This window comes from Dama dama, chromosome 1, assembly GCF_033118175.1.
Source record: "Dama dama isolate Ldn47 chromosome 1, ASM3311817v1, whole genome shotgun sequence".
Lineage (NCBI taxonomy): Eukaryota > Metazoa > Chordata > Mammalia > Artiodactyla > Cervidae > Dama > Dama dama.
The window spans coordinates 37,908,971-37,932,569 of NC_083681.1; the positions used below are offsets into that span (position 1 = coordinate 37,908,971).

The following is a 23,599-nucleotide window of genomic DNA, read 5'->3' on the forward strand; positions in this document are numbered from 1 at the left end:
GCCTTCCTTTAGGTTTAAACAACAGGAAAATATCCAATTATCCCATTGACAATTACAGTCTGCACATTTCACCGCGGGCAGAGAAAGCAACCGGCAGCAGAAAACCAGCCGCAGACCAAGGGCGTACACATGCAAGCCATTATCTACTTGGAGACACGCTGGCCTAGGACGGCCTCACTGGCTCAGGGAAGCTGGGCGGGTCCTCGCCAGCAGCCCAGGGGCGACCCAGGAGGCCGCCGGACTGCCACAAGCTTCAGCTGACTCATCTCAGACTCCAGGCTGAACAGAAACCTAGTGAGACATCTCTTCCTCCCAGTGAGACATCCCAAATAAAAGCCCCAGGTTGTATACTTGCTACAAATCCAAGCCTGATCACTTGAGATAAATGAACGAGTTCCGCAAGGGAAGGCACCACACCCGATTCGGTCACCATCATGTCCTTTAGCACGCAGCCCCATACAGAGACGTGCTCTGCACTTAATACGTACTCGTAGATAAATTTTGTGGAAGACAATGAATACTAATGAATAAACGGGGCTTCACCGGTGACTTGGCAGCAAAGACTCCACTTGCCGATGTAGGAGACATGGGAGACATGAGTTCAATCTCTGGGTTGGAAGATCCCCTGCAGAAGAAAATGGTGACCTACTCCAGTATCCTTGCCTGGAAAATCACATGGACAGAGGAGCCTGGTGGGCTACAGTCCATGGGGTCACAAAGAGTCAGACACAACTTAGCAACTAAACAATAACAACAATGAATAAACAACCACCTGAATGAATGAATGAATGATTTCCTCATGTGATGCCCTCAAGAACATCATGGAAAAGACAGTCGGGATAGAGTACTGGCCGGCACTCAGGTTCAAGCACCATCTGGGGACATGTATCCTGGCTCTGTTCTTTGTCAGCCTGTCCTGGACAAGTAAGCAACTTCAGCTCCTCAGGCCTCAGTTTTCTCATGGGATGGACATTGTATGTGGCATTCGGGTTCCTCCTCAAAGGAAAGACTTGCTGTCCCCAGCTGGCAGGATTTCCAGAGCTACCTTACCTGAGGTCGTGCTCTGCCCAAAGTCACGCACTCTGACAGAATTAAGGTGGGATATGAAGGTCCTGGCCTCTCTGGCCAATGAACAACTTTGATCCCAAAGGTCCCTGTGAGGTCAGCTGAGTTGTCATCAAGCCGGCATCACAGCTCACCATCTGCACCCTGTCCCCACCCCACTCCCACCCCACCGGCCAGGCCTGCTTCCTTCCTCTCCGGCCACAAGTGTCAATCCCAAAGGCACTCCCTAATGACCATCCTGAACTCTCAACCCCATCTCAATGACTGCTTCCCAGGGAACCCAACCTATGACCCCCTCATTAGCAAAACAGAGATAATAGTAAGTATACACAAGGGCTGTGATGAGGACTGAGTGAATTGCTATGTGTAAAAGCGACCAGCTTATAGCAAGGGCTGAATGAGAGTAAGCCAATTTTGTTACGGGGGTTAGTGAAGTCCTTTCATAGTATTCCCACCCCCGCGAGCAGGAAACCAGAGAGAAGATGTCAGTGTCTCAGCTTGATCTGTGGGTAAGAGAAGTAATGAAAGGAAGGAGAGAAGGGAGGGAGGGAGGGAGGGAGGAAAGGAGAGAGGGGGAGTGGGTGACCTGTCTGGATGTGGCCCTGTGTGTATGCCTCAGACTGGCCTCCAGTCCACCCTGCAGGAACCTCTCCATAGAGACTGTTAAATCCAAGGCCTGGGCCTCCTGCAGAAGAGGAGGTACGATGATGGTGGGCACAACCCTGGGAGCAGGTAGACAGGTGGCAGCACCCTGACCACCATGTCTGGATCCCCGAACCACTACCACCCAGCCCAGAGCCGACAGCAAGAAATTGATGTACCAATCACAGAGACAAGAGCCCAGAGGCCCAAGAAGAAAGCAAAGATCAGCTACAGACACATCAGCCACAGTCTCTTGCTACCGAGAGCCAATCCCCTGTCCCCTTCACTCCCACCAATAAATCCATGAACTTCTGGAGAAGTATTTGAATCTGAGCTTGCAAGGGTTTTCACTGCTGAGAAAGGGAGATTGGGGGTGGGGTGGGGTGCCTTACTGTTACCAGGATGGCCTTATAAAAATGTAGGTTGGCACCCAGAGGCCTCAGAGACCTTTCTTCTTTGACCCCAGCACCTAGACGACCTTTTAAGCAATGACCACGGTCACCTTGTTATAGAAGATAAAACTGGTGCTCAGACATGTTAGACAGCAGTCAAAGTCACAGACAGAGTTGGTAGAAAGTGGAGCTGGGCTTTGAGCCCAAGTCTGATCCCAAGGCTTATATGCTTTCAACCACTTCAGGTTCCTACATTAAAGTTTCCAAGAATAGGGTTCTGTTCTTTGGCTTGTTTATTTTATTGCTTTTCTAAAATTTATTTTTAATTGGAGGATAATTGCTTTATAATACAGTGTTGGTTTCTGCCATATAGCAACATGAATCAGCAGTAGGGTTTTTTTTTTAATTATTATTATTTTTTAAAATATGAAAACCTTCCAGGAGATTCAGATGTGGTCAGAGTTGACAGCCATCACACCCCCTGCTATCACCCAATTCAGTCCACAATCCCAACCCCTGGCCTCAGACACCTCTGCTCCTGTTCTGTTCTGTTCCAGGAGCCTATACCTAGAAAAGCTCTTCTGATGCTATTTACTCATAAGGGTCTCAAACACCAAAGGTCTAACCTAGACAGCTCACCTGGACTGTGGGATGATCCCATACAACTTGACAATATTTATTTACTTTGTACACCGATGTGAACAATGGCACTCCAGAGTGAAATTCAGTCTCAGAGGAACACAACAGAAAGAAGTCAATTATCCAACATTAATTATTTATCTGGGGACAATAACCATGGTGTTATTCCCCACGAGAGAGGCCTCTGCAGCTTGGAACAAGAGGAAAGAAGAGGCGGCTGCTATTGTCTGCTCATAATGAAGCATCAGATTGGACAAATGAACCCCTCTGACATCCTGTAAGAACACATGAGCCCCCGCTGTGAACGTGGCCCAGGCGCACACCTCCAGAACACAGACAATTAACAGGGTGGTGGATGATTAGGAGGATTATATTCCCCCACTGTTCTGGGTAGGCCTGGCCCGGCAATATGAGATTGTAACGGTAGTAAAGGAGTTGCCATCTTCTCTCTGCAGCCTGCCTGCCCTATCAGAATAATAAGATTGAAGACATTCTAAACAAACATTTTTGCAGGTTGCAGTGTTTGGGGAATCATGTTAGTCTGGTATTTTCCTCCCAAGGTATCAATATTTGCTATACAATGTCAGTTAGAAAGCCTGTCCTGACTCCAAAAGCATAATGATCTGATTCCTAAATCATTTTTATGTAATTTAATTTTCCTTTATTTTTAAAAATTCTGAGGAGCTTGGAAGAGAGATCAGTGGTTCCCAGGGGCTGACAGAGTTTCAGAATGTGATCTACCTTGGCTCATATTCTCTACTCCAGGGTCTTATTCTTTATCTAAAGGAGATGGTAACATTGATTGAGCAGCTCCTATGTTTTAGACAGGCACTTTGTATATATTATCTCTTTTTTTAATCTTTGGATTTATTTTCAAGCATTTTCTTCTACACAAAAATAAAGCATAAAAGCTATTTGCATACAGCAACAATTTGCTGTTCAGTTTATATGTGAATAGTAACAACATATACATACTAAAGGCTCATCACAACCCGATGATGTAAGCATAAATATCTCTACTTCATTGATCAATAAACTGAAGCCCAAGGTTATAGCTAATAAGCAGCAGAATCAAGAATCAATTTTTGTGGGGAGAGGGTGGTCAAGATTCCTAAGCACTGTCCTAAACTGCCCTGTGATGTCAGTTTCCCGAACCCCAGCACAGGCTCTGGTCTGACAATTCCAACCCCTGTGAGATCTGTAGAGGGGTCCCAGGGCCCTATTGCCACAGACGTTGCTACTCATCTGAGTATACAGTTTTCAACCTGGGCAGGACAGGTGATGGAAAGACTGAGATTCCTCTGCATCTAAAACACGTCTCCTCTTTTCTGATTATAAAATATTAGGCTGCTGGGAGTGTCTGCCCATGATTTCTTATTTTCTCAAAGAGGTGACTTGCCAATATTAAGGGGTCAAGCGAAGTATTTCTAGAAGAACCCCCTAAGATCACCTACATGAGGAGCCACAGAGGGCCTCCAACATGCAACAGGCACCCAATAAACAAGGGCCCTTCTGATACAGCTCTCGCTGGATGGCAGACATTTTGCATGTATTATTAGCTCATTTAATCTACACATCAACCTTATGTCTAGATACTATTATTACCCCTGTTTTATACATGAGGGAGCTGAGAAGCCATGGGGTTGAGGAGTTCACATAAAACCACACAATTAGTTGAAGCCAGTCAGTCATGTGTTCAGAGCTGATAACATCTGCTCAAATCATGAAATCCCATCTCTAAGACTACGCATGTATCTTTACAGGTTTGCATCACACCATCTCTGAGCTGTACCTTAGAGTCCATGTGGAAAAATATTTGGGTCTCCATATTATACCTTACTCCCAGTGTCAGGCCACACAGGAAATTCTTAACTACATTTCTAACAGTGTTCTCAGCCCTCAGGAATATTCATCTTCTTAAACCTCTTTATGATAATGGCTTTGGGGGAGCAGACTGATACTGTCATAGAGATTAATCCAACTCCAGTAGACTCGTAGTAAATATTTAATAAATCCTTCTGATTTTAAAAGCAACACACACACACACACCCAAAATACTCAAAAACAGAACAAACAATGTAGCAATGCATGCTGTACATAGTTGAAGCCCCCTATAATTCAGGCGGGGCTTAAAAAGAGAGATTAGATGGTAGTGGTATCAGAATATTGTATGGGCCAAAATGTTTGTTTGGGTCTTTCCATAACATCGGATGGAACAATCTGAATGAACTTTTTGGCCAACCCAATATATAAAGCAATAAAAAACAACGATTTAACAACCTTGGAAGGGCTACTTGGATTCTGCTGCCTCAAAACAGTCCCATCAAAATGTCTAAGCAAGAAGTGAAAGGATAAGAGGAAGCTCTGAGCCTCAAACTGCAAAGTTCCTCCACAGACCAAACCTAAGTTAGAGTGACCCACCGTCCCAGTTTGCCCAGGGCCGAGGTGTTTCCAGGGACATGGGACTGTTAGTGCCAAAATCAGCGCAGTCCCAGGCAAACTGGGATAGTTGTCATCAGAGATTTGCTGCCCTGATGCCTCCACCTCTGCTTCGGTCTAAGGCCACCAGGACCAGCCAGTCAGATCTCCACCTGCCTCCCCGTCCCCTTCACCTGTGTGAAGGCAGCTCTGGACCCCCAGGTCTTCCTTCGCCCATCATCCCAGCCTCACCCCCTGCTTGGTATATTCTTTCCTCCTCCTCACCACACTGCCCAACTCAGGGGAAACAAGCGTTTCCCAAGGATCAGCTCTGTGCCCACTCCTCTCCCTGGGGCTTTGAGAGAAAGACACCTAATGGGAGTCTGATGTCTTCCAAGAGGCTCAGAGAGGCCAAGGCCCCCCAGTGGCTCCAACTTCCTGGCACTATCAGGACCCAGGGCCGCCTCTGGGGTCCCCTCTGTGAGCAGGACACCCCACTTGATCTTAAAGTAGCCCCTTGGGGCAGGATGTGGCTGACTCCTCTGTGTCTCAGAGCCCCGTTCCCCTGGTATTTGCTGAGTGACTGCAGTATCCCGGACTCCTTGTCCTAAGCCTCCTCCCAGCACAGTGCACTGAGACGAGGCCACCTGCAAACTCTAGGATCCTGGGGCTGGGCCTCCGCCAGAGTCCAGATGGGGCAGGCCAGGCCCTGAGACACAGCGGTGGGACTTACCGCTGACCCGGCAGAGGGATGGAGTCCAGGTGGCGGCCTCCAGGCAGCGCCATCATGTTGACGCCAATCCGCAGCAAAGCCTGCCCACAGCGATCGGGGCCCTAGAAAGAGAAGGCAGGATGGGGTCAACCAGGGCCCCCAAGTGAGGAGGCCCAGTCGTTTTCTCTCCCAAATCCTGGCCACAGGGGGTCATCTCACGTGTGGAGAGAAGGCCCCCTGGCCCTCCTCTGCTGTTTGAATCAGTTTATATTACACTGACCTCACACAAGCAATGCAAGACTCAGATCTGATCTTGATTCTAAGTCCCTGATGCACCATGAACCCCTAGAATTTTTTCTTAGGTTTCATTGCCAAACACATACTTAACCCATTTTGCTTTGTACCAAATATTGGGACACACAGACCATCAAATATTGCATAGGAAATATTTATACTTTAAAAGTTTGTAGTCTACCTGAAATTCACATTTTACCGGGCACTTTGTATTCTTAGCTAAATCTGGCAACTCTGCATACTAATTCCTTAACCATATACTGTCACAGTACTGGGTTCTTCACTTTGCTTGTGTCTGGGAAATGTGACCCTGTAATGGCACGGTGGTTGCTTCCCCAAATCTGTTCCACTTTAGATGATGTCATTTCACCCAAACTGCCAGGAATTGGTTCAGTGATAGGCATGTGACCCAATTCAAGCCAATGAGCCATGAAAGAACTGTTTCTAGGAAAAATTTATTTTTTCCTTAACTGCAAGCCAGTTGCAAGGTGAGATAGTATCTTTCCCACTGAACCTGAACAAGGAAGCGTATCATTCCATAGCTGCCAGATACTACTACCTGGCCATCAAGAAGGGACCCAGCTAGAGAAGAAAGTGGACATACACAGGGAAAAAACCTGCATCCTTGATCACTGAGCCACTGGATCAACCTGTGCTGGGTCTGGCCTACCTCTGGGCTTCCCGGAATGTACAATAGAAAAGTTCTTGTCTCAGTGAGGATTTTGGTTTGGTAGTCTAAAAAATAAAAGCGATCCAGCTTCCGGGGCCTCCAGTCCCAGCACTGAGCACCCACTTGGCTTGCCTGTGCCTCACAGGTTAGACCAAGTCAAACAGTGTCCTTCTACCTCCATAAAATCAGCTGCCCACCTGTTTGTCTCCTGCCTTGCCAGTCCTTTCCCATTCCTCTCTCTGTCATCTCCTTCTTCAAGCCAATGAAGAAGCCCTCCTTGGTGAAAATAAAGATTCTGTCCCCTTCATCTGAGTAAAGCAATAGTCAAGAGAGGGGTGACTGTCACCTATCATGTTCTGAGCTTGAGGACAACAGATCAAGACCCTCAGGGAAAACACAGGTATGAACTTGTGGGGGCATACAGCTGAGGAGGGCAGCAACTCAGGTCCAGAAAGATTAAACTCTTATGGTTATAAGTGACCCTTATGAGAGAAGAATGCAGGAGGACTTTAATTAACAGTGATGTGGCTGGACATAAAGTACCCCTTGTGATGCGTGCTCAGTCATGTCCAACTCTTTGCAACCCTATGGACTATAGCTCACCAGGTTCCTCTGTCCATGGAATTTTCCAGGCAAGAATACTGGAGTGGGTTGCCAATTCCTACTCCAGGGGATCTTCCCAACCCAGGGATCAAACCCACATCTCCAGCATCCTGCATTGGCAGGCAGATTTTTTACCATGGTACCACCTGGGAAGCCCCCTTGTGATGCTTGGAACAAAAGACAAAGAGTGAATCTGAAAATATAGGGAGGCAGGAGCCCAGAACAAATGAGGACTTTAGATAATTCCAGAGATTCACTGCCATTGCCTACTCCCTGCCCTGTGGGCCCCACTAGACTGTGAGACCCTGGAGGGCAGGAACCACTTGGTTCTAAGGGCTGGACACTTAGCAAACACTCGATATGTCCATAGAAATAATAAGTGGAATGAATTTTTAATATATTTATGTTGAGCCCTAATTCTTCATCTGCAACAGAGAATAATAGTATCTGTTTTACAGGGCTATTATAACAATGACATAAGGTAAGGAATGCAGAAGTGTCAGGCCAGGTTGAGAGCTAAATAAATAGTTATTGTTATGTCCTGAGAGTCTGCAGTGTGTTCAGCCCTGTGGTCAGCTTTGCCAGGGGAGATGCTATTAAATACAGCATCTAAAGCATCCAGCACAATAACAGTGCTCCACGAGGGCTCTTTATCATCAGGAGCATCACGATTGTTATTACTTTCATTATTTTCATTATTGAGAAGGTATATTTTTGGAACCCAGTGAGTCAGCAACCTGAAAAGAAAGGCACAAAAGAAAAAAAGCTAGAAACAACAAAATGAGGTATTTGTTCCCTTTTCGATATCTCTGATGAAAGAAGCAAAAAGGGAAATACCAGCGTCTCAGAGTGAATGCTTTGACGTGATCAGAGCACAGTGAGCAAGCAGATCTTATTTTAGCTCCATCTTCATCATGGAGAAGAAAGGGGCCAGAGTAAAAGTTAAAGAGGAAATCAGCTTAAGGCAGGTGACAGGAAGGGAAATTTAAGGACACATGAAGCTCCAAGGCCCTTGAAAGCGTGAACAAGTTAGGATTCTGTGAGCACACCCTTGAACATTAGAGAACCCTTCTAGATCTGATCAAGTTGTATCTGAGGGACCCTGAGAAAGGGTCCCTGAAGGCAGGAGAATGTTCTGACTTTCCAAGAGATTCCAGAAACACTTGGTGACCACAAAATTCTAGAACAGATTCCTAATCACTGATCTGTGAGCCCTTTAGGCAGAAGCCAGCTAGAGCCCAGATGGAACAAATTATGCTCAGACAATTTCTTCCTTTTCATTAGGAACCACTGGGCTCTCAGCTGAAGGGGATGCAATAAACCTAATGTATCTTGATTTTGTTGAAAGACCCAGTTGAGATATCCTCATTGCCCCATTTCATCCACAGCCTTTCAGGAGTTAGGCCAGTGGAGGCTGCCTGCTAACGAAACCTTGGTTCACATGACTATGCATGTTCCCAGAGGCTGGAGAGCCTGCTTAGGGACATCTAGGCAGGACATGTATCACTGCCCTCTGCACAGACTATATTATTCATGCCTCTTTTTGTCAGTGGGACAAACTCCTGGATGTCTGAAGCACCATCTTGCTCAGTGAGAAGCTGGGCACCTACATGGTTGAAGCTGAGATAGTGAGTCAGATAAGCTCTCAGAGAAGCCACAGCTCATAGTCACTGGGGACGGGGAACAGGTAAGGGTATATCTAGAAGATACATGTGTGCTAAGTCATTTCAGTTGTATCAGATTCTTTGTGACCCTAGGATTATAGAAGGCCAGGCTCCTCTGTCCTTGGGAATCTCTAGGCAAGAATATTGGAGTGGGTTGCCCTGCTCTCCTCCAGGAGAGCTTCCCAATCCAGGGATCAAACTCACATCTCTGACATCTCCTGCATTGGCAGGCAGGCTCTTTACCACTAGAACCACCTGGGAAGATCTGGAAGATGAAATGGAGACTATCAAGAATTAACCTAGTTGATGTTTACAAAGTGCAAAGAATAGTAATAATAGCTTGTATCCTTTTGAGTGTGTACTATGTGCCAGGCACCTAAATGCTTCATATAGTATTAGCACCTTTAATACTATCAGCATCCCTCTGTGATGATAAGACCTCTCTCTGAAATTCAGTGGAAGCATGGGCACCGCCCCAGATCACACAGCTAGTAGGTGACAGAGGACCGGTCTCTGTGTCTTATGATCAGACAGGAGGTGAGGTGCTGCAGCAGGTGAAGATGATGAGAGCAACAAAGGTGACACAAGCCAGCATTTGCTAACAGGAAGTCTGACTCCATTCCCTGGGGGCCACACTCGGCCCTCACCCTTCACACACAGCAGAGCCCTCTTCCTCTCACCCACTTCTCCTACCTCCCAACCTGTGAGACCTCCAGCTTCATTAAGTATTGGACGTCAGTGATGCAGTCGGAGAACAGAAGAGTCCTTGGAAGAAGGAAGCTCCCAAACACTGCACCAAATGGTAGGAGGAAGTGGGTCACCAATGGGAGTCGGGGGAGCATATCTCCCATTCCTCATTGGTTGGCTCCTTTAGTGAGTCATTAGGCAAAGCTGTGGGTTCCAAGGGCTTCCCAGGTGGCACTAGAGGTAAAGAACCTGCCTGTCGATGCAGGAGATATAAGAGATGCAGGTTCAATCCCTGGGTCAGGAAGATCTCCTGGACGAGGGCATGGCAACCTACTTCAGTATTCTTGCCTGGAGAATCCCCAGGACAAAGGAGCCTGCAGGCTACAGTCCATAGGGTCACAAAGAGTCAGACAACTGAAGTGACTTAGTGCATGCACACGGGTCCCAAAGAGATCAGGGGATGGGAAATGACAGTCCCAGCTAAAGTCTAAAGTGTCACCAGATTTGTAGAGAGACCTGTTTCAATCACGCAGCCCTCGGGGAGGTCTCCACAGACTTCTGGGTGGTCTCCCCCACCCACTGCCCTAAGCTGGACTCATCCTATTGAGCAGAGAGTTAGAACAGAACCCCTCTGAAGCTGCTGAGCATATCAGGAAACCAAGAATGGATTCAAAGTAACCCCTTGGCCATACGCCATCTGTCTTCACTGGTATTGCAGACTGAATTTAAAGTTTGGAGTCTAATAGATCTGGATTCAAATCCTGATTCTGTGTCTGATAAATATGTGACCTTTGGAAAAGCATCAATCTGCATGAATGCCTCCCAGAAGCCTCATGAGGGTTAAATGAGATCACTCATAAAATTCTCTGATAGATAATATAATTCAAAATAATATATCTTGTGCTAGGCACACGCTAGCCTAAGAGTAGGAGCACTCTTCCTCATAGAAGAAAGAGCTGAGAAATACTGGGATGGCCAATAAGTTCATTTGGGTTTTTCCATAACATGTAATGGAAAAACCTGAACGCACTTTTTGGCCAACCCGATATATCTCAGGGAGAGATGCTATCTTGCTCATGAGAGATGGGAAAAGGACACACGTAGGGGTGAGCAGGAAACAGCAAACTCCATTACTTCCACTCTCTGCCCAAGGGCCTTCCTAATTCATGGGAAATCCTACCCTGGAGCTTGCAGCCTGGGTTCTGCAGGGCTCTTGGCGCTGTCTCCCCACCAGAGGGGTTCTTTACAAGAATGACTTGAAGCCTTAAGTGTCTCTGATTTAATTCAACGCCTGCTACAACATTGCAGCTCATTTGGACAGCTCATTTCTGCTCCTGCATCCCATTAGAGGCAGCCCTTGCTCACCTCCATTTGGCTAAGGAGCCAGCTTAGGCTCTGGAGGAAATGGAGGCTATTTACAGTAAATTATTCAATTAGAACCAGGAGCAAGGCGGTGGTGGGGGGGTGGGGGGTTGTTGTTTAATGGGCCAATCCAAGTACAGCTCAAGGCAGGGCTGGGACTGTTTAATCTGAGGAATCCATTAGGGCTGTTAACAGGAGCAGGACAGTAAATACTGTGGGAAGCAGTTAAGCTCCAGCAGCAGTACCGAGAGAGAGAGGAATAGGAGCCAGGCATGGCGGTGGGTAGGAGAGGCACTGACCCAGGGATTCAGTCAAGTCCCTCCTTATGCCTTCCCCTCTCCCCTTATTATTTCTCCTCCATGGAATTTATCACAATTGTAATCAAACGATTAACTGTGAAATTAACGCTTAACGTCTTTCTTCCTTGAGGATCCTACCAGAGGTGGGGATCCTACCAGCACGATCCTACCTCTGACTAGGTCTGCCCCGCCGACTACTGTATCTCCTCGCCACTGCTCACCACACCATCTCCCTCCTGACATACTGCCTGGTACATAGATCAGTTAACACATGCTGATTGACTAGGTGAGTTCTTATTGAAGGAACTTCAGCTTCCTCACTGGGGAACCAGAGATGAAGGTACCTATTTTCACCACATGGTTATCAGAATTCAGTGAGACAGTCAGGAAGGCCTTTTGCAACCATATACGCCGCACAGAAAGGGATAGAGCCACTCACCCCTCTAGTTCTTGCAGTCCTTGCTGCCTGGTGGTACCCTTCCTCCCTCCCACCAGCTCTATGCTCAGCAGGTTCTCCAGATAGACAGACAGATGGACGAATAGACAATCCCCAAACTGCACAAAAACTACAATAACCAGAGCTTCCCTGGTGGCTCAGTGGGTAAAGAATCCACCTGCAATGCAGAAGACACAGGAAACGCAGGTTCAATACCTAGGTTGGGAAGATTCCCTGGAGGAGGAAATGACAACCCACTTCAGGATTCTTGCCTGAGAAATCCCATGGACAGAGGAGCCTGGCAGGCTACAGCCCAAAGGGTCGCAAAGAGTCAGATATGATTGAGCAACTAATCACACACACACAAGGGGATGCTAAAGGAAGTCCAGAGGACCTCCAAGCAGTAGTAGGTAAGAATGGAAGGTGGGGGTACGGAGTCATGGGAAGTTTCTCAGGACATGACCCCAAAGCTGAGAGAAGAATGTGGGAATAGGGAAGGGGAAGGGGCAGAAAGGAAGAGTGTGCAGGCAGAGGGAAGGGCATGTGAAAGGCACAGAATCCTGAGCATGGTAAAGTTAGGGAACTACAAGTGTTTCTAGAAAGGCTGAGGACCTCTGGGCTGGTGGTGGAGTCTGGAGTAAGCTATCCCAGTGGTAAGAAAATACAGAAAAAGGAGTGGTCACTTTCAGCTGGAGAACAGGCCAGACTTCTTAGAGGAGGAGACATCTGACCTGAGTCTTAAATGCAGAGTGGGATCTTGCCAGGTGAAGATGGGACAGGACATTCAGTGCCAGGAGAGCCTTGGCAAGGAGATCAGAAAATGGAGCAGGTATTAGAGACCCAGGTCTCTCCTGTTGTGGGGAGGGGAGGTGGTGGGCAGAGGGGTGGGGGAGGGAAGGTGCCTCTATAGCCCTGCATACAAAAGGAGCTGATGCTTTGGATTCTATCCTGTAGATGGTGGGCGCCACTGAAGGTGTATGAGCAGGAGAGTAAAATAATCAGAGTAGAATTTCCACTCCCGTCGTGACCAATGGAGTGGATGGGCCTCAGGGAGCGAGACCAGCAGCAGGAGTTTGTTTAAGAGACAAACACCAGCTCTGAGCAGAACCCCAAACGCCCCAGGGCTGGAGAAGTAGAGACCCGCAGTGGAAAGGAGGCATTCAATGAGCTTTGTGAAGTAGGGACAATGGGTCCCCCTCCTCACTGCGGGCCTCTGTGACTTGTCTCCCACAGGTGGCAGAAGTATCAGAGATCCTTGTGCATTGCTCGCTGCGGTGGCCAGCCTCCTGCAGCAATCAGATACTGTAAAACCCTTATTCCCAGGGGAGATGTAAGAACTCAGCAAACTGCCACCAGCCCTGCTGAATGGACCAAGTCTCATGAAATATAGAGAGTGCTGGCTCCCTGGAGGAGGCTCTGAAGGCCCCTCATAGCTGTCAGGCGACAGAGCCCAGCAAGTAGGCAGAACAGACCTCAGGGCTCACTTTGCTGGCCTTGTCCCCTCAGGCCCTGGAAAGCCTGGCTGGACAACCCAGGTGGCCTGTGTATCACATAGAGGGGGTCCACCCAGACTTCAGCCCTGCTCTTCAATTCTGGGGCCAGAACAGTTTCAGCAAGACACAGACTAGGTCCCAAGCCTCCACCTGATTAACTGGATATGTCTATTGACACTTTCTAGCCCTAACCTGGAAAGTAACAGGAATCCCATAAGCCTGGAAAATAATAGGACATCCAAATTCATGGATGTACTTATGCACAAGGATGTTCGTGAACTTTACAAGAGTAAGACTAGCAACAAAAGTTCATTTAAGAGACACTTACAAGCTCCCAAGGGGACCCCATAAACCCCAGGGTGAGTCAAAATCTAGGCAGGCTTCTTGGAGGAGTTTACTTCATAGAGTATAAGAACCAATGGAAAGCATAAGAGAAGACCCCCTTATAATAAAGATGATGATAAGAAAATGAGGAATAGAGGGAGAAACACTTATTAGGTGCTGTGTATCAGGCACTCTTCTAAATGCTTTGCAGTTAATCCTCAAAATAACTCTATGAAGTAAATTACTATTATTGTCCCCCATCTTCAGATGAAGAAACTGAAGCACAAAGAGGTCGGCATGAACAGATGGAGAGACCCAGAGAGCGGAAGAAATCTGCCTGATGTCACACAGTAAACTGAGCTATTCCTGGGGCCAGCACCCAGATCTTCGCACTCCCACAAACTCCCCTGGGAAATCCAAAGAAGGCTTTTCCTAGTGACAGCCCAGAAAGCCCCATCCAGGCTCAGAGTAATTCACCCCAGGAAATCGATGGCACCTCAGTTCTCCATCTGTAAAACAGGGATAGTTACAGCTGCTTCTCTCCTTTGCTGTGATTACAAAGCACAGAGGAATGGACAGTGGACAGGGAGGTTCCAGGGATTCCTGGTCTAATTTGGTTCAGCCTTGGAATGGGACAGGCAAGTTGACTCAAAAGTGCCCATGAGTTCCCCAAAGTTGGAGGAAAACAAGCCCAGAGTCAAACTTCCCTGACTGAGGCCAAGTGGCCCAATTTCTGATTAACACGACCACCCATCCCCTAAATGGCTCAACTTGTCAGAGCCAAACCTCAGCAGCCTCCCCTGAAGGAGGATGTGAAGCAATCCTGCAGGGGGACACGGGCTCCTGGAGCCAGGAAAGCCTTGGCATCCCATCCTGTGACTCAGGGTAGGTTCCTTCCAGCTCTGGGGCCCCAAACTCCAGCTGCCCATGAGAGGAGCCCCAAGCCCTGAACCACACGAGGAAACTGCAGTTACTGGCATCTGGGAGCTGTCCCTGAGCTGGTGATTTTCTAAGGGTCGTAAGTAAGAAAACAATGCACCAGACCTCCAAGACCTTAAGTGGCATGCAGTCCTCAAGGGAGGCTTAGCTGGGCCTTTGGGCCACCACCATGCAGAATTCTGTTGGTTAAGAATGTAGACTGTCCAGGTTCAAATCCCAGTTCCGTCAGTTATTAGCTGTGTGACCTCGGGTACTATGTGCCCTTGTCTATAAATTGGGGTTTGTATATTGTAAAGATAAAATGCAAGGGGTGGTCCCTTCCTCATAACACTGCTGTTCAGATTGATGAGATCACATATGTGAAGTACCTGGCACCCAAGGGTGCTTGATATAAAGATTGGTTCCATTTTTCTCTTCTGATGAGGACAGTACCCAGCAGTAGGGAGACCAACAAATGGAAGCCATTCTGCCATCTCCTGAACTATGTCAAGCTAGTCAACTGCTTCTTACTCTCTAACTTTTTAATTATCTCTTCTTACTTTCTAACTTCTGATATAAATGTTAGCCAACTGCTCGAACGTTCTTCAGCTTTGATTCGCAAAAGTGAGAGTCCTTTCTCACTGGGCCCAGGTCCCAGGATGCTAAAATTAACAATCAGTATACTTTAAGCTAATGACTTACTGGTTGTGGCTGCCACGAATAGACATAACTCTCAGATAAAGGCCATTAGAGAAAATTGAATAGCTCCAATGTGGTGAAAATTTGGATATATCCTGTTTCATAAATCACACTCAGAGGTCACACTGGGCAAGCTATTTCCCTCTCTGAGTCATGATGAGGGCCCACATTGAGGGGGGTCTATATACCCTTGGGAAAGAGGACAGAAGAGAGACTACAATCTTTTGTAGTTTCACAAATACCATTTTCTCTTAATTCTAAAGCCATGAGTAGACAATAGTACTACATCAACAACCATGCTATTTCAGCCTCCCCATATTTTATTTCCTTCTTAAATCCTCCAAACTGGAGGATGCTCAATAACATCTGGAAAGTAGCATGATAAGTTTATGGAAATCCAAAAGTTCAGGATTGGGATTCCAACCCCAATTTTGTCTCTTACTAGGCCTCTCTGACCTTTAGCCTCTTCATCTGTAAAATGGGAATTTAATCTATTCTCAGGGTTATTATAAAAATCACATAAGATCATGTATCCTGCATGATACTTATAAGGGCAAGTGAAATAACAATACCATAAGCTACTTTGACCCAGGGAGCTAAGTTAATGGTGTCACAAGAGAAGTCTCATGATATCTATCATTGTACCCAATGAAGGATCCATTTCCCACCCAAAACTCAGGCCCAAAGAGCTGCTTCAAACTGAAAGGGATTAAAAAGCAGAATATACTGTATATATTGGGAAGAAAAAGCCTTCCCTGGAGATTTGACAAAGATCTCATATACAAAGATCATGCTTTGAATAATTCCAAATAACAACATTAAGACATTTTCCATAATCAGTAACATCGGCCATGAAGAAACAATTAACATCCCAGCTCACACCTTGTGTGACTTAAATAGTGTGGGGCATTCAAAGGAGAGTCCAGACTGAACCAGAACCTTGACTCAGCAACAGTAGCAAAGGATTCTCAGCAGCTCACTAACAAAAAGGAACCAAAGACACAGAAGGAGAACCCATTCCAGGGCCACTGAATGTAAAGAGATAACCCAGAGTGAGAGTTCAACACAGGATTCTCAACAAATCCTACTGTCATTATCATAACATCCTCAGATAAAGATCCTTTATGTGGGAGTACAGTGTCAGGAACTTGGACCACATGTTCCAAATATGATTATTTGAATTAATCCAGCCACAGAATGAATCAAACATGAAAAAGAGTCCATTCGAGAATGCTCTCTTATGGAGGCTCAGTGATGTTTAGGAAGCCATGTATCACAGTAGCATCTGAACAGTGTCTAGCACAGCATAGGAGCTTAATAAATGTTGGTTATTTTCCAAGAAAGGGTGGCATGGTTCTCCAAAAACATCTTGCTCTTCCATAATTCTGTGCATTGGTTATGCCACTCTAGCACATCCAGATGGAAATCTCAACACTGTTTATCTATCTCCAGGTAATATCAATATTTCAGGATGCAGCTTTAATCCTACTTCATTTGGGAGGCCTTTTCCAACCACCTTAACTTACAGTAAATTTTCCCTCCAACACGTTACCTAGGAATAAATCAAACTCTGAAGTCCTGAAATTTTAAAAATTACATTATAATAAAACATATGCTTTCTTCTTTCTTCGTGGTCCATCTCTCTTCCCATTTCTGCCTCCTGAGTGATAACAGAGCAACTAGAAAGCCACAGTATGGCCAAGCCAAAAGATGGAATCAGGTGAACTCTGGATCACAGTTTGAAGTAGAGCCACCCCACTCACATCAGTCTGTGTACAAGCAAGAATTAAACAAAATGTGCTAAGCCACTAATATTTGGGGGGCTGTTTGTTATGCCAATTAATCTTAACCTAATTGTGAGAAGGAAAGTAAATGTGATATTTAAGGTGCTCATAAGTACCTTATAAGGTACCTCATAAGGTACAGAGGTCTCTCAGTAAATGTTTTTTCCCCTTCCTCTTCAGTCTTGGAGAAGATGGTGGGATATTGTGTTTGTCTACTGACAGTTAGCCTTCTGGACACTGATTCTAATTCATGCATAGAACAGCCAGAGTCCAGAAGTAGATGAGGTAATGGTAGAATGAAATAAATACCTACAAATATATAAATACCTGGGTCCTACCAATTCTGAGACTAAAGGTCCATTTCTCACTCACTGTCGTCTTTGCGCATATGTATCCATTCATAATAGCCAAAATTTAGTATTGTCAGATGGTTCTAAGATGTATTATTTTGTATTTTAACATATGAAACTGGGATGCAATTTCAGTCAATGGCATCTTTGTATTGTGTCACAGTTTAATTAAAAACATGTTTTCTTAGATTTCCCTGGTGGTCCAGAGGTTGGGAATCCACCTGCCAATACAGGGGACACAGGTTCAATCCCTGGTCCAGGAGGATCCCACATGCCACAGGGCAATGCAGCCCATGTGCTACATCTACGGAGCCCACGAATTCTAGGGCCTGCAAGCTGCAACTACTGAGCCTGAACTCTGCAATTACTGAAATCCACGTGCCTAGAGTCCCTGCTCCACAACAAAAGAAGCCTGCCCACTTCAACTAAGCCTGCCTCCTGCTTGCTACAATTAGAGAAAGCCTGCAAGCAGCAACAAAGATCTGAGGCAGCCAAAAATTAATTAATTAAGTAATTACTTTAAAAAGAAAACATGTTTGCTTTTATACAAAATCACAGGGCATCTTACAATCTGTTGCATCTTAAATTTAATGAAATATGGTATTGGGCACTTAACTGTATGTCAAGTACACTTCTAGGTTCTTTTTAAAAGTAAATTAATTTATTTCTCAAAAAAGCATCAGAATAATTAGTACTACTATTATCCTCATTTTGAAGACATGGAGATGAAGATCCAGAGATCCAATTATTTGCTATGGTACATATCTAGTAAGTTGAGTTAGGATAATGATTGTATCCTCTCTTTAAGAAAATCTATATATGCCACTATCTTTTAGCACGTGATTATTAGTTAATAACTGACTATACTTCTTATACAGAAAGTTCACATAAGAATTCTATGTACAGCAATATGGTACAACATATATTCTAAAATACTTCTTCATAAGAAGAATTTTAAGGGACTGATAAAGATGTTTTCATGTTTTTAAAATATGTCACTTAACTGGCAAAAATGTAAGAAATCTGGAGAAACCAAAAGGAAAGCAAAAGCAGGAAACAGAAATAACAAGCAAGGGTTGAAGGGAGTTTTTGCCCTGAGAACATCGGCTAAATGTTGTATTCCCCAAGCTTCTGTTCCACACATGTATGGGGAAGAGCAGACAAGGGACAAAGCCTAGGAGGTTACTGAAACAATAAAATAGTGGTCCAGAAGGCCAAACCCCAATTCAAGGGTGAATGAGAAATAAATTTCCTATACAGACGATGTAAGAAAAGTTGTCTGTCACAACTTTGATGCTGTGTTAAAAGAAGTAAAATCTTTTCTGAGAATTAATGACCACAGTATGAAAAGGGTTTGTAGCCTGAATTCACATTATCTATGAGGAGAAAAAACTCAATTAGAGAATTTAGCTTCAAGAAATAAAAAAGAGTCTTGGAAACATTTTCAAGGAACAGAGGCTATAAAATACGACCAAGCAGATTTTGGAAAGAACCAGATAGAACTTATATAAATTAAAAATACAATAATTAAAATGAAAAACTCACTGGACAGATTAATCACAGCTTAAAATTGGATTGGTGTATTAAAAGGTAGGACAAATAAAAGGTAGGAAATAATCTAAAATGTAGCCCAGAGAGAGAAAGAGACAAAATATGAGAGAATTAGAGCTAAGGAATAGAAAGTAAAATAGACTCACAAGTATTTAATCAAGTTTCTAAAAGGAGATAGAATAGAAGGGAAACAGTGATATCCAAAAAAATAGTGGCTAAAAAATGTCTCGGAATTTTTGAAAGACAAAACAACTTTCAAATCCAGGAATCCCAATGAATCCCAAGCAGGAAGAATGCAAAAGGTCTACACACCCTAGATAATTCATAAGACTGAAGAACACAAAAGACAGAGAAGCTTTGAAAGCATCCAAAGGTTAAAAAAAGAGACAGAGAAAGAGAAATTAGACTTACAGGTGACCACTTGATAACAATGATAAAAATCAGTAGAGAGTGGAAAAATTTCTGATTACTGGAAATAATTATCCTAAAATTCTATCCTCAGGAAAACTCTTTCAAGAATAAGAAGGAAATAGATACATTTTCAAGCCAGTAAGAATCTCACACCAAAGGAAATTCTAAAAGATTGACTTCAGGCAGAAAGAATGTAATGCCAAAAGGAGGGTTTAAATATAAGAAAGGATGATGAGCAAACTTACTTTCACTATGTGAGTAAATCCAAACACTGACTGTAAGAAACAATCATAATACTTCATTTGTGGGATAAGGAAAGAAAGATAAATCTCAACTTTATATGTAAATTCAGAAGGGGATGACTAAAGTAAACTAAAGCATCCTAATATTCTTTTATTTGGAAGGAGGAAAATAGAAAGGTTAATTAACTTTAGCATTATTAGGTTATTATTAATGCTATAATATTTAGGGTAACCAACTGAAAGAATATACACAGAGGTAGAAACAGACATTACCATTCAAATATGTTCAGTTCAGTTCAGCCACTCAATCACATCCGACCCTTTGTGACCCCATGGACTGCAGCATGCCAGGCTTCCCTGTCCATCACCAACTCCCGAAGCTTGCTCAAACTTGTGTCCATTGAGTCAGTGATGACATCCAACCATCTCATCCTCTGTCATCCCCTTCTCCTCCTGCCTTCAATCTTTCCCAGCACCAATTCTTTTCCAAGGAGTCAGTTCTTCACATCAGGTGGCCAAAGTATTGCATTTTCAGCCTCAGTATCCATCCTTCCAATGAATATTCAGGACTGATTTCCTTTAGGATGGACTGGTTGGATCTCGTGCAGGCCAAGGGACTCTCAAGAGTCTTCTCTACACCACAGTTCAAAAGCATCAATTCTTCGGCACTCAACTTTCTTTACGGTCCAACTCTCATATTCATACATGGCTACTGGAAAAACCATAGCTTTGACTAGACAGACCATTGGCAAAGTAGTATCTCTGTTTTTTAATACGCTGTCTAAGTTGGTCATAGCTTTTCTTCCAAGAAGCAAGTGTCTTTTAATTTTATGGCCACAGTCACCATCTGCAGTGATTTTGGAGCCCAAAAAAATAAAGTCTCTCACTGTTTCCATTGTTTCCCATCTAGTTGCCATGAAGTGATGGGGCCAGATGCCATGATCTTAGTTCTCTGAATGCTGAGTTTTAAGCCAGCTTTTTCTCTGTACTCTTTCACTTTCATCAAGAGACTCTTAGTTCTTCTTCACTTTCTGCCATAAGGGTGGTGTCATCTGCATATGTGAAGTTATTGATATTTTTCCTGGAATCTTGAAAGCAGCTTGTGCTTCATCCAGCCTGGCATTTCACATGATGTACTCTGCATATAAGTTAAATAAGCAGGATGACAATATACAGCCTTGATGTACACCTTTCCTGCTTTGGAACCAGTCTGTTGTTCCATGTCCAATTCTAAATGTTTCTTGACCTGCATACAGATTTCTCAAGAAGCAGGTAAGGTGGTCTGGTATACCCATCTCTTGAAGAATTTTCCAGTTTGTTGTGATCCACACAGTCAAAGGCTTTGTTATAATCAATAAAACAGAAGTGAATGTTTTTTTGGAACTCTCTTGCTTTTTCAGTGATCCAATAGATGTTTGCAATTTGATCTCTGGTTCCTCTGCCTTTTCTAAAACCAGTTTGAACATGTGGAAGTTCATGGTTCACATACTGTTGAATCCTGGCTTGGAGAATTTTGAGCATTACTTTGCTAGCTGTGAGATGAGTGCAATTATGCGGTAGTTTGAGCATTCTTTGGTATTGCCTTTCCTTGGGATTGGAATGAAAACTGACCTTTTCCAGTACCGTGGCCACTACTGAGTTTTCCAAATTTGCTGACATATTGAGTGCAGCACTTAAACAGCATCATCTTTTAGGATTTGAAATAGCTCAACTGGAATTCCATCACCTCCTCTAGCTTTGTTCATAGTGATGCTTCCTAAGGCCCACTTGACTTCGCATTCCAGGATATCTGGCTCTAGGTGGATGATCACTCCATCATGGTTATCTGGGACATGAAGATCTCTTTTGTATAGTTCTTCTGTGTATTCTTGCCACCCCTTCTTAATATCTTTTGCTCCTGTTAGGTCCATACCATTTCTGTCCTTTATTGTATCCACCTTTGCATGAAATGCTCCCTTGGTATCTCTAATTCAAATATGTAGACGGGAAAAAATTCAAAAGAAGACAAAAGTGTGGAGGGGGTATCAGAGTAAGGAGAGATAAACTAAACTAGCCACTTGTAAGCAAAGATTATAAAGCATGCATTATAGGCAGAGACAGAGAAAAAGAAAGAGAAAGCAAAAGAGGAGGAGAGAGGGGGAGAGAAAAGGAAAGAAAATGTGCTATGGCTGGCTATAAGAAATATCCCTAAAACAAAAACACCCAAAACAGCTTGAAGTTAAAGCCTACAAGTGATATGCCATATAAGTATTTACTAAAGAATTCTGGTGCTAATAGAGTCGTATGATACAAAACAAACTTTAAGACAATATGTATTACAGAAATGAAGTTTCACTGCATAAAAATAAACAGTTTAGCCAATCAAGAAGATTGAAATCACTACTTAAGAAGTGTATGTTACACTTGGATAAAGAAGAGCATAAAAAGGGGACTTGTGGGGAAATGTCAGATTAGCACCTAAATATATTTTGGAGAAAAAACAAAAAAGAAGAAAATATAATAGTGAGGATGTACTGAAAAACATTAATACAGATATACAAAGTAAAAACGGATAAAATTTGAAGGAGAAATGAACAAATCAAGAATCACAGACAGAGATTTCAACGTAATTCTGACATCAATTGACAGCTCAGTCAAAAAAAAATCAGTAAAGATAAAGAAGATATGAATGGCATAATTAAAAGTTAGAGTTAATCTTTATGAATAGAACACTGCATTCAACTTATCAGGAATACATATTCTTTTTGAGGATTTGTGATTCACTATTTTTTTCTAATGAGTAATGACTGGATCTTAAAGCAAGTCTCAGCAAATTTCCAATGACTGATATCCTATAGACTATAATCTATACCCCAATATAAAGATCCCCATATATTTGGATACTTAGACACACAAATCATAGGTCAAAGAAGAAATTAAAACAGAAATTAGAAAACAAACATGAATGATTGTGAAAACATGTATATAAAAATCAAATGGTATGCTGATAAGCAGAATTAAGAGCAAAGGTTGCAGTCTTAAATTAGAAAATATGAAAATTAGAATAATTCTAACTCTAACAACATAAGAAGTTTTGAAAAAGAAAAGAATAATTTCAAAGAAAGTAGCAAAAGAAAAATAGTTAAGGAATTCCTTGGTGGCCCACTGGTTAAGGATCCATCTGCCATGCAGGGAACATGGGTTCAATCCCCATACTGGGAAGATCTCACAAGCTGTGGGGCAACTAAGCCTGTGGGCCACAAATAGTAAGCTCACAAGCCATAACTACTTACTCCAAGCATGGCAACTATTGAAGCCTGTGTGACCTAAACTCCATGCTCCACAAGAAAAGTCACTCGAATGAGAAGCCTGTGCATTGCAACTAGAGAGTAGTCCCCAGTCACTGCAACTAGAGAAAGTCAATGCACAGCAACCAAGACCCAGCATGACCAAAAATAAACTAAAGAAAAAATTTTAAGTTAAAAAAAAGAAAAATAGTTAAGGTAGAAGCAAACATTAAGCAAAACACAACAAAAACACAAAACAAAACATAAGCATAAATGAAATGATCAGTAGAGTTAAAATTAGTTTTTGAAAACAAATAAAATAGACGAACTACTGGTAAGATCAGAAAAAAGGAAACAATATGTATGGCAGAAACCAACACACCACTGTAAAGAAATTATCCTCCAATTAAAAATGAAAAAAGAAAGGAGATACAAATATCAATATTCACAATAAAAGCAAGTTTATTATTACAAATGCAGCAGAAATAAGAGACTATGATGGATAATATTATATAGACAAGTATTCTGCAATATTACTGAAATCATAAACTAGACAAATTCCTAGGAAAATACAATTTGCCAAAGTTGACTGAGGAAGAAATAGATCTATAACTACTGAATAAATTAACCAATAGTTTAAACTCTTCCTTTATGAAAACCACCAGGCACAGAGAAGTT

The 23,599-nt window shown here is 43.6% G+C and overlaps 1 protein-coding gene across 2 annotated transcripts in view; it reads right to left on the bottom strand.

The window, feature by feature from the left end:
- Positions 1–23,599, bottom strand: part of INSC (INSC spindle orientation adaptor protein) — a 129,822-nt gene that overhangs the window by 88,792 nt on the left and 17,431 nt on the right. Inside the window, exon 2 of one of the 2 annotated variants that reach the window (XM_061147093.1) lies at positions 5,890–5,990. The exons of the other annotated variant lie outside the window; for it this stretch is intronic. Coding sequence (XP_061003076.1) covers positions 5,890–5,945 — 56 coding nt within the window. The 5' untranslated portion in view covers positions 5,946–5,990. The remainder of the gene's footprint in view (positions 1–5,889; positions 5,991–23,599) is intronic. 2 annotated transcript variants of the gene reach the window in all.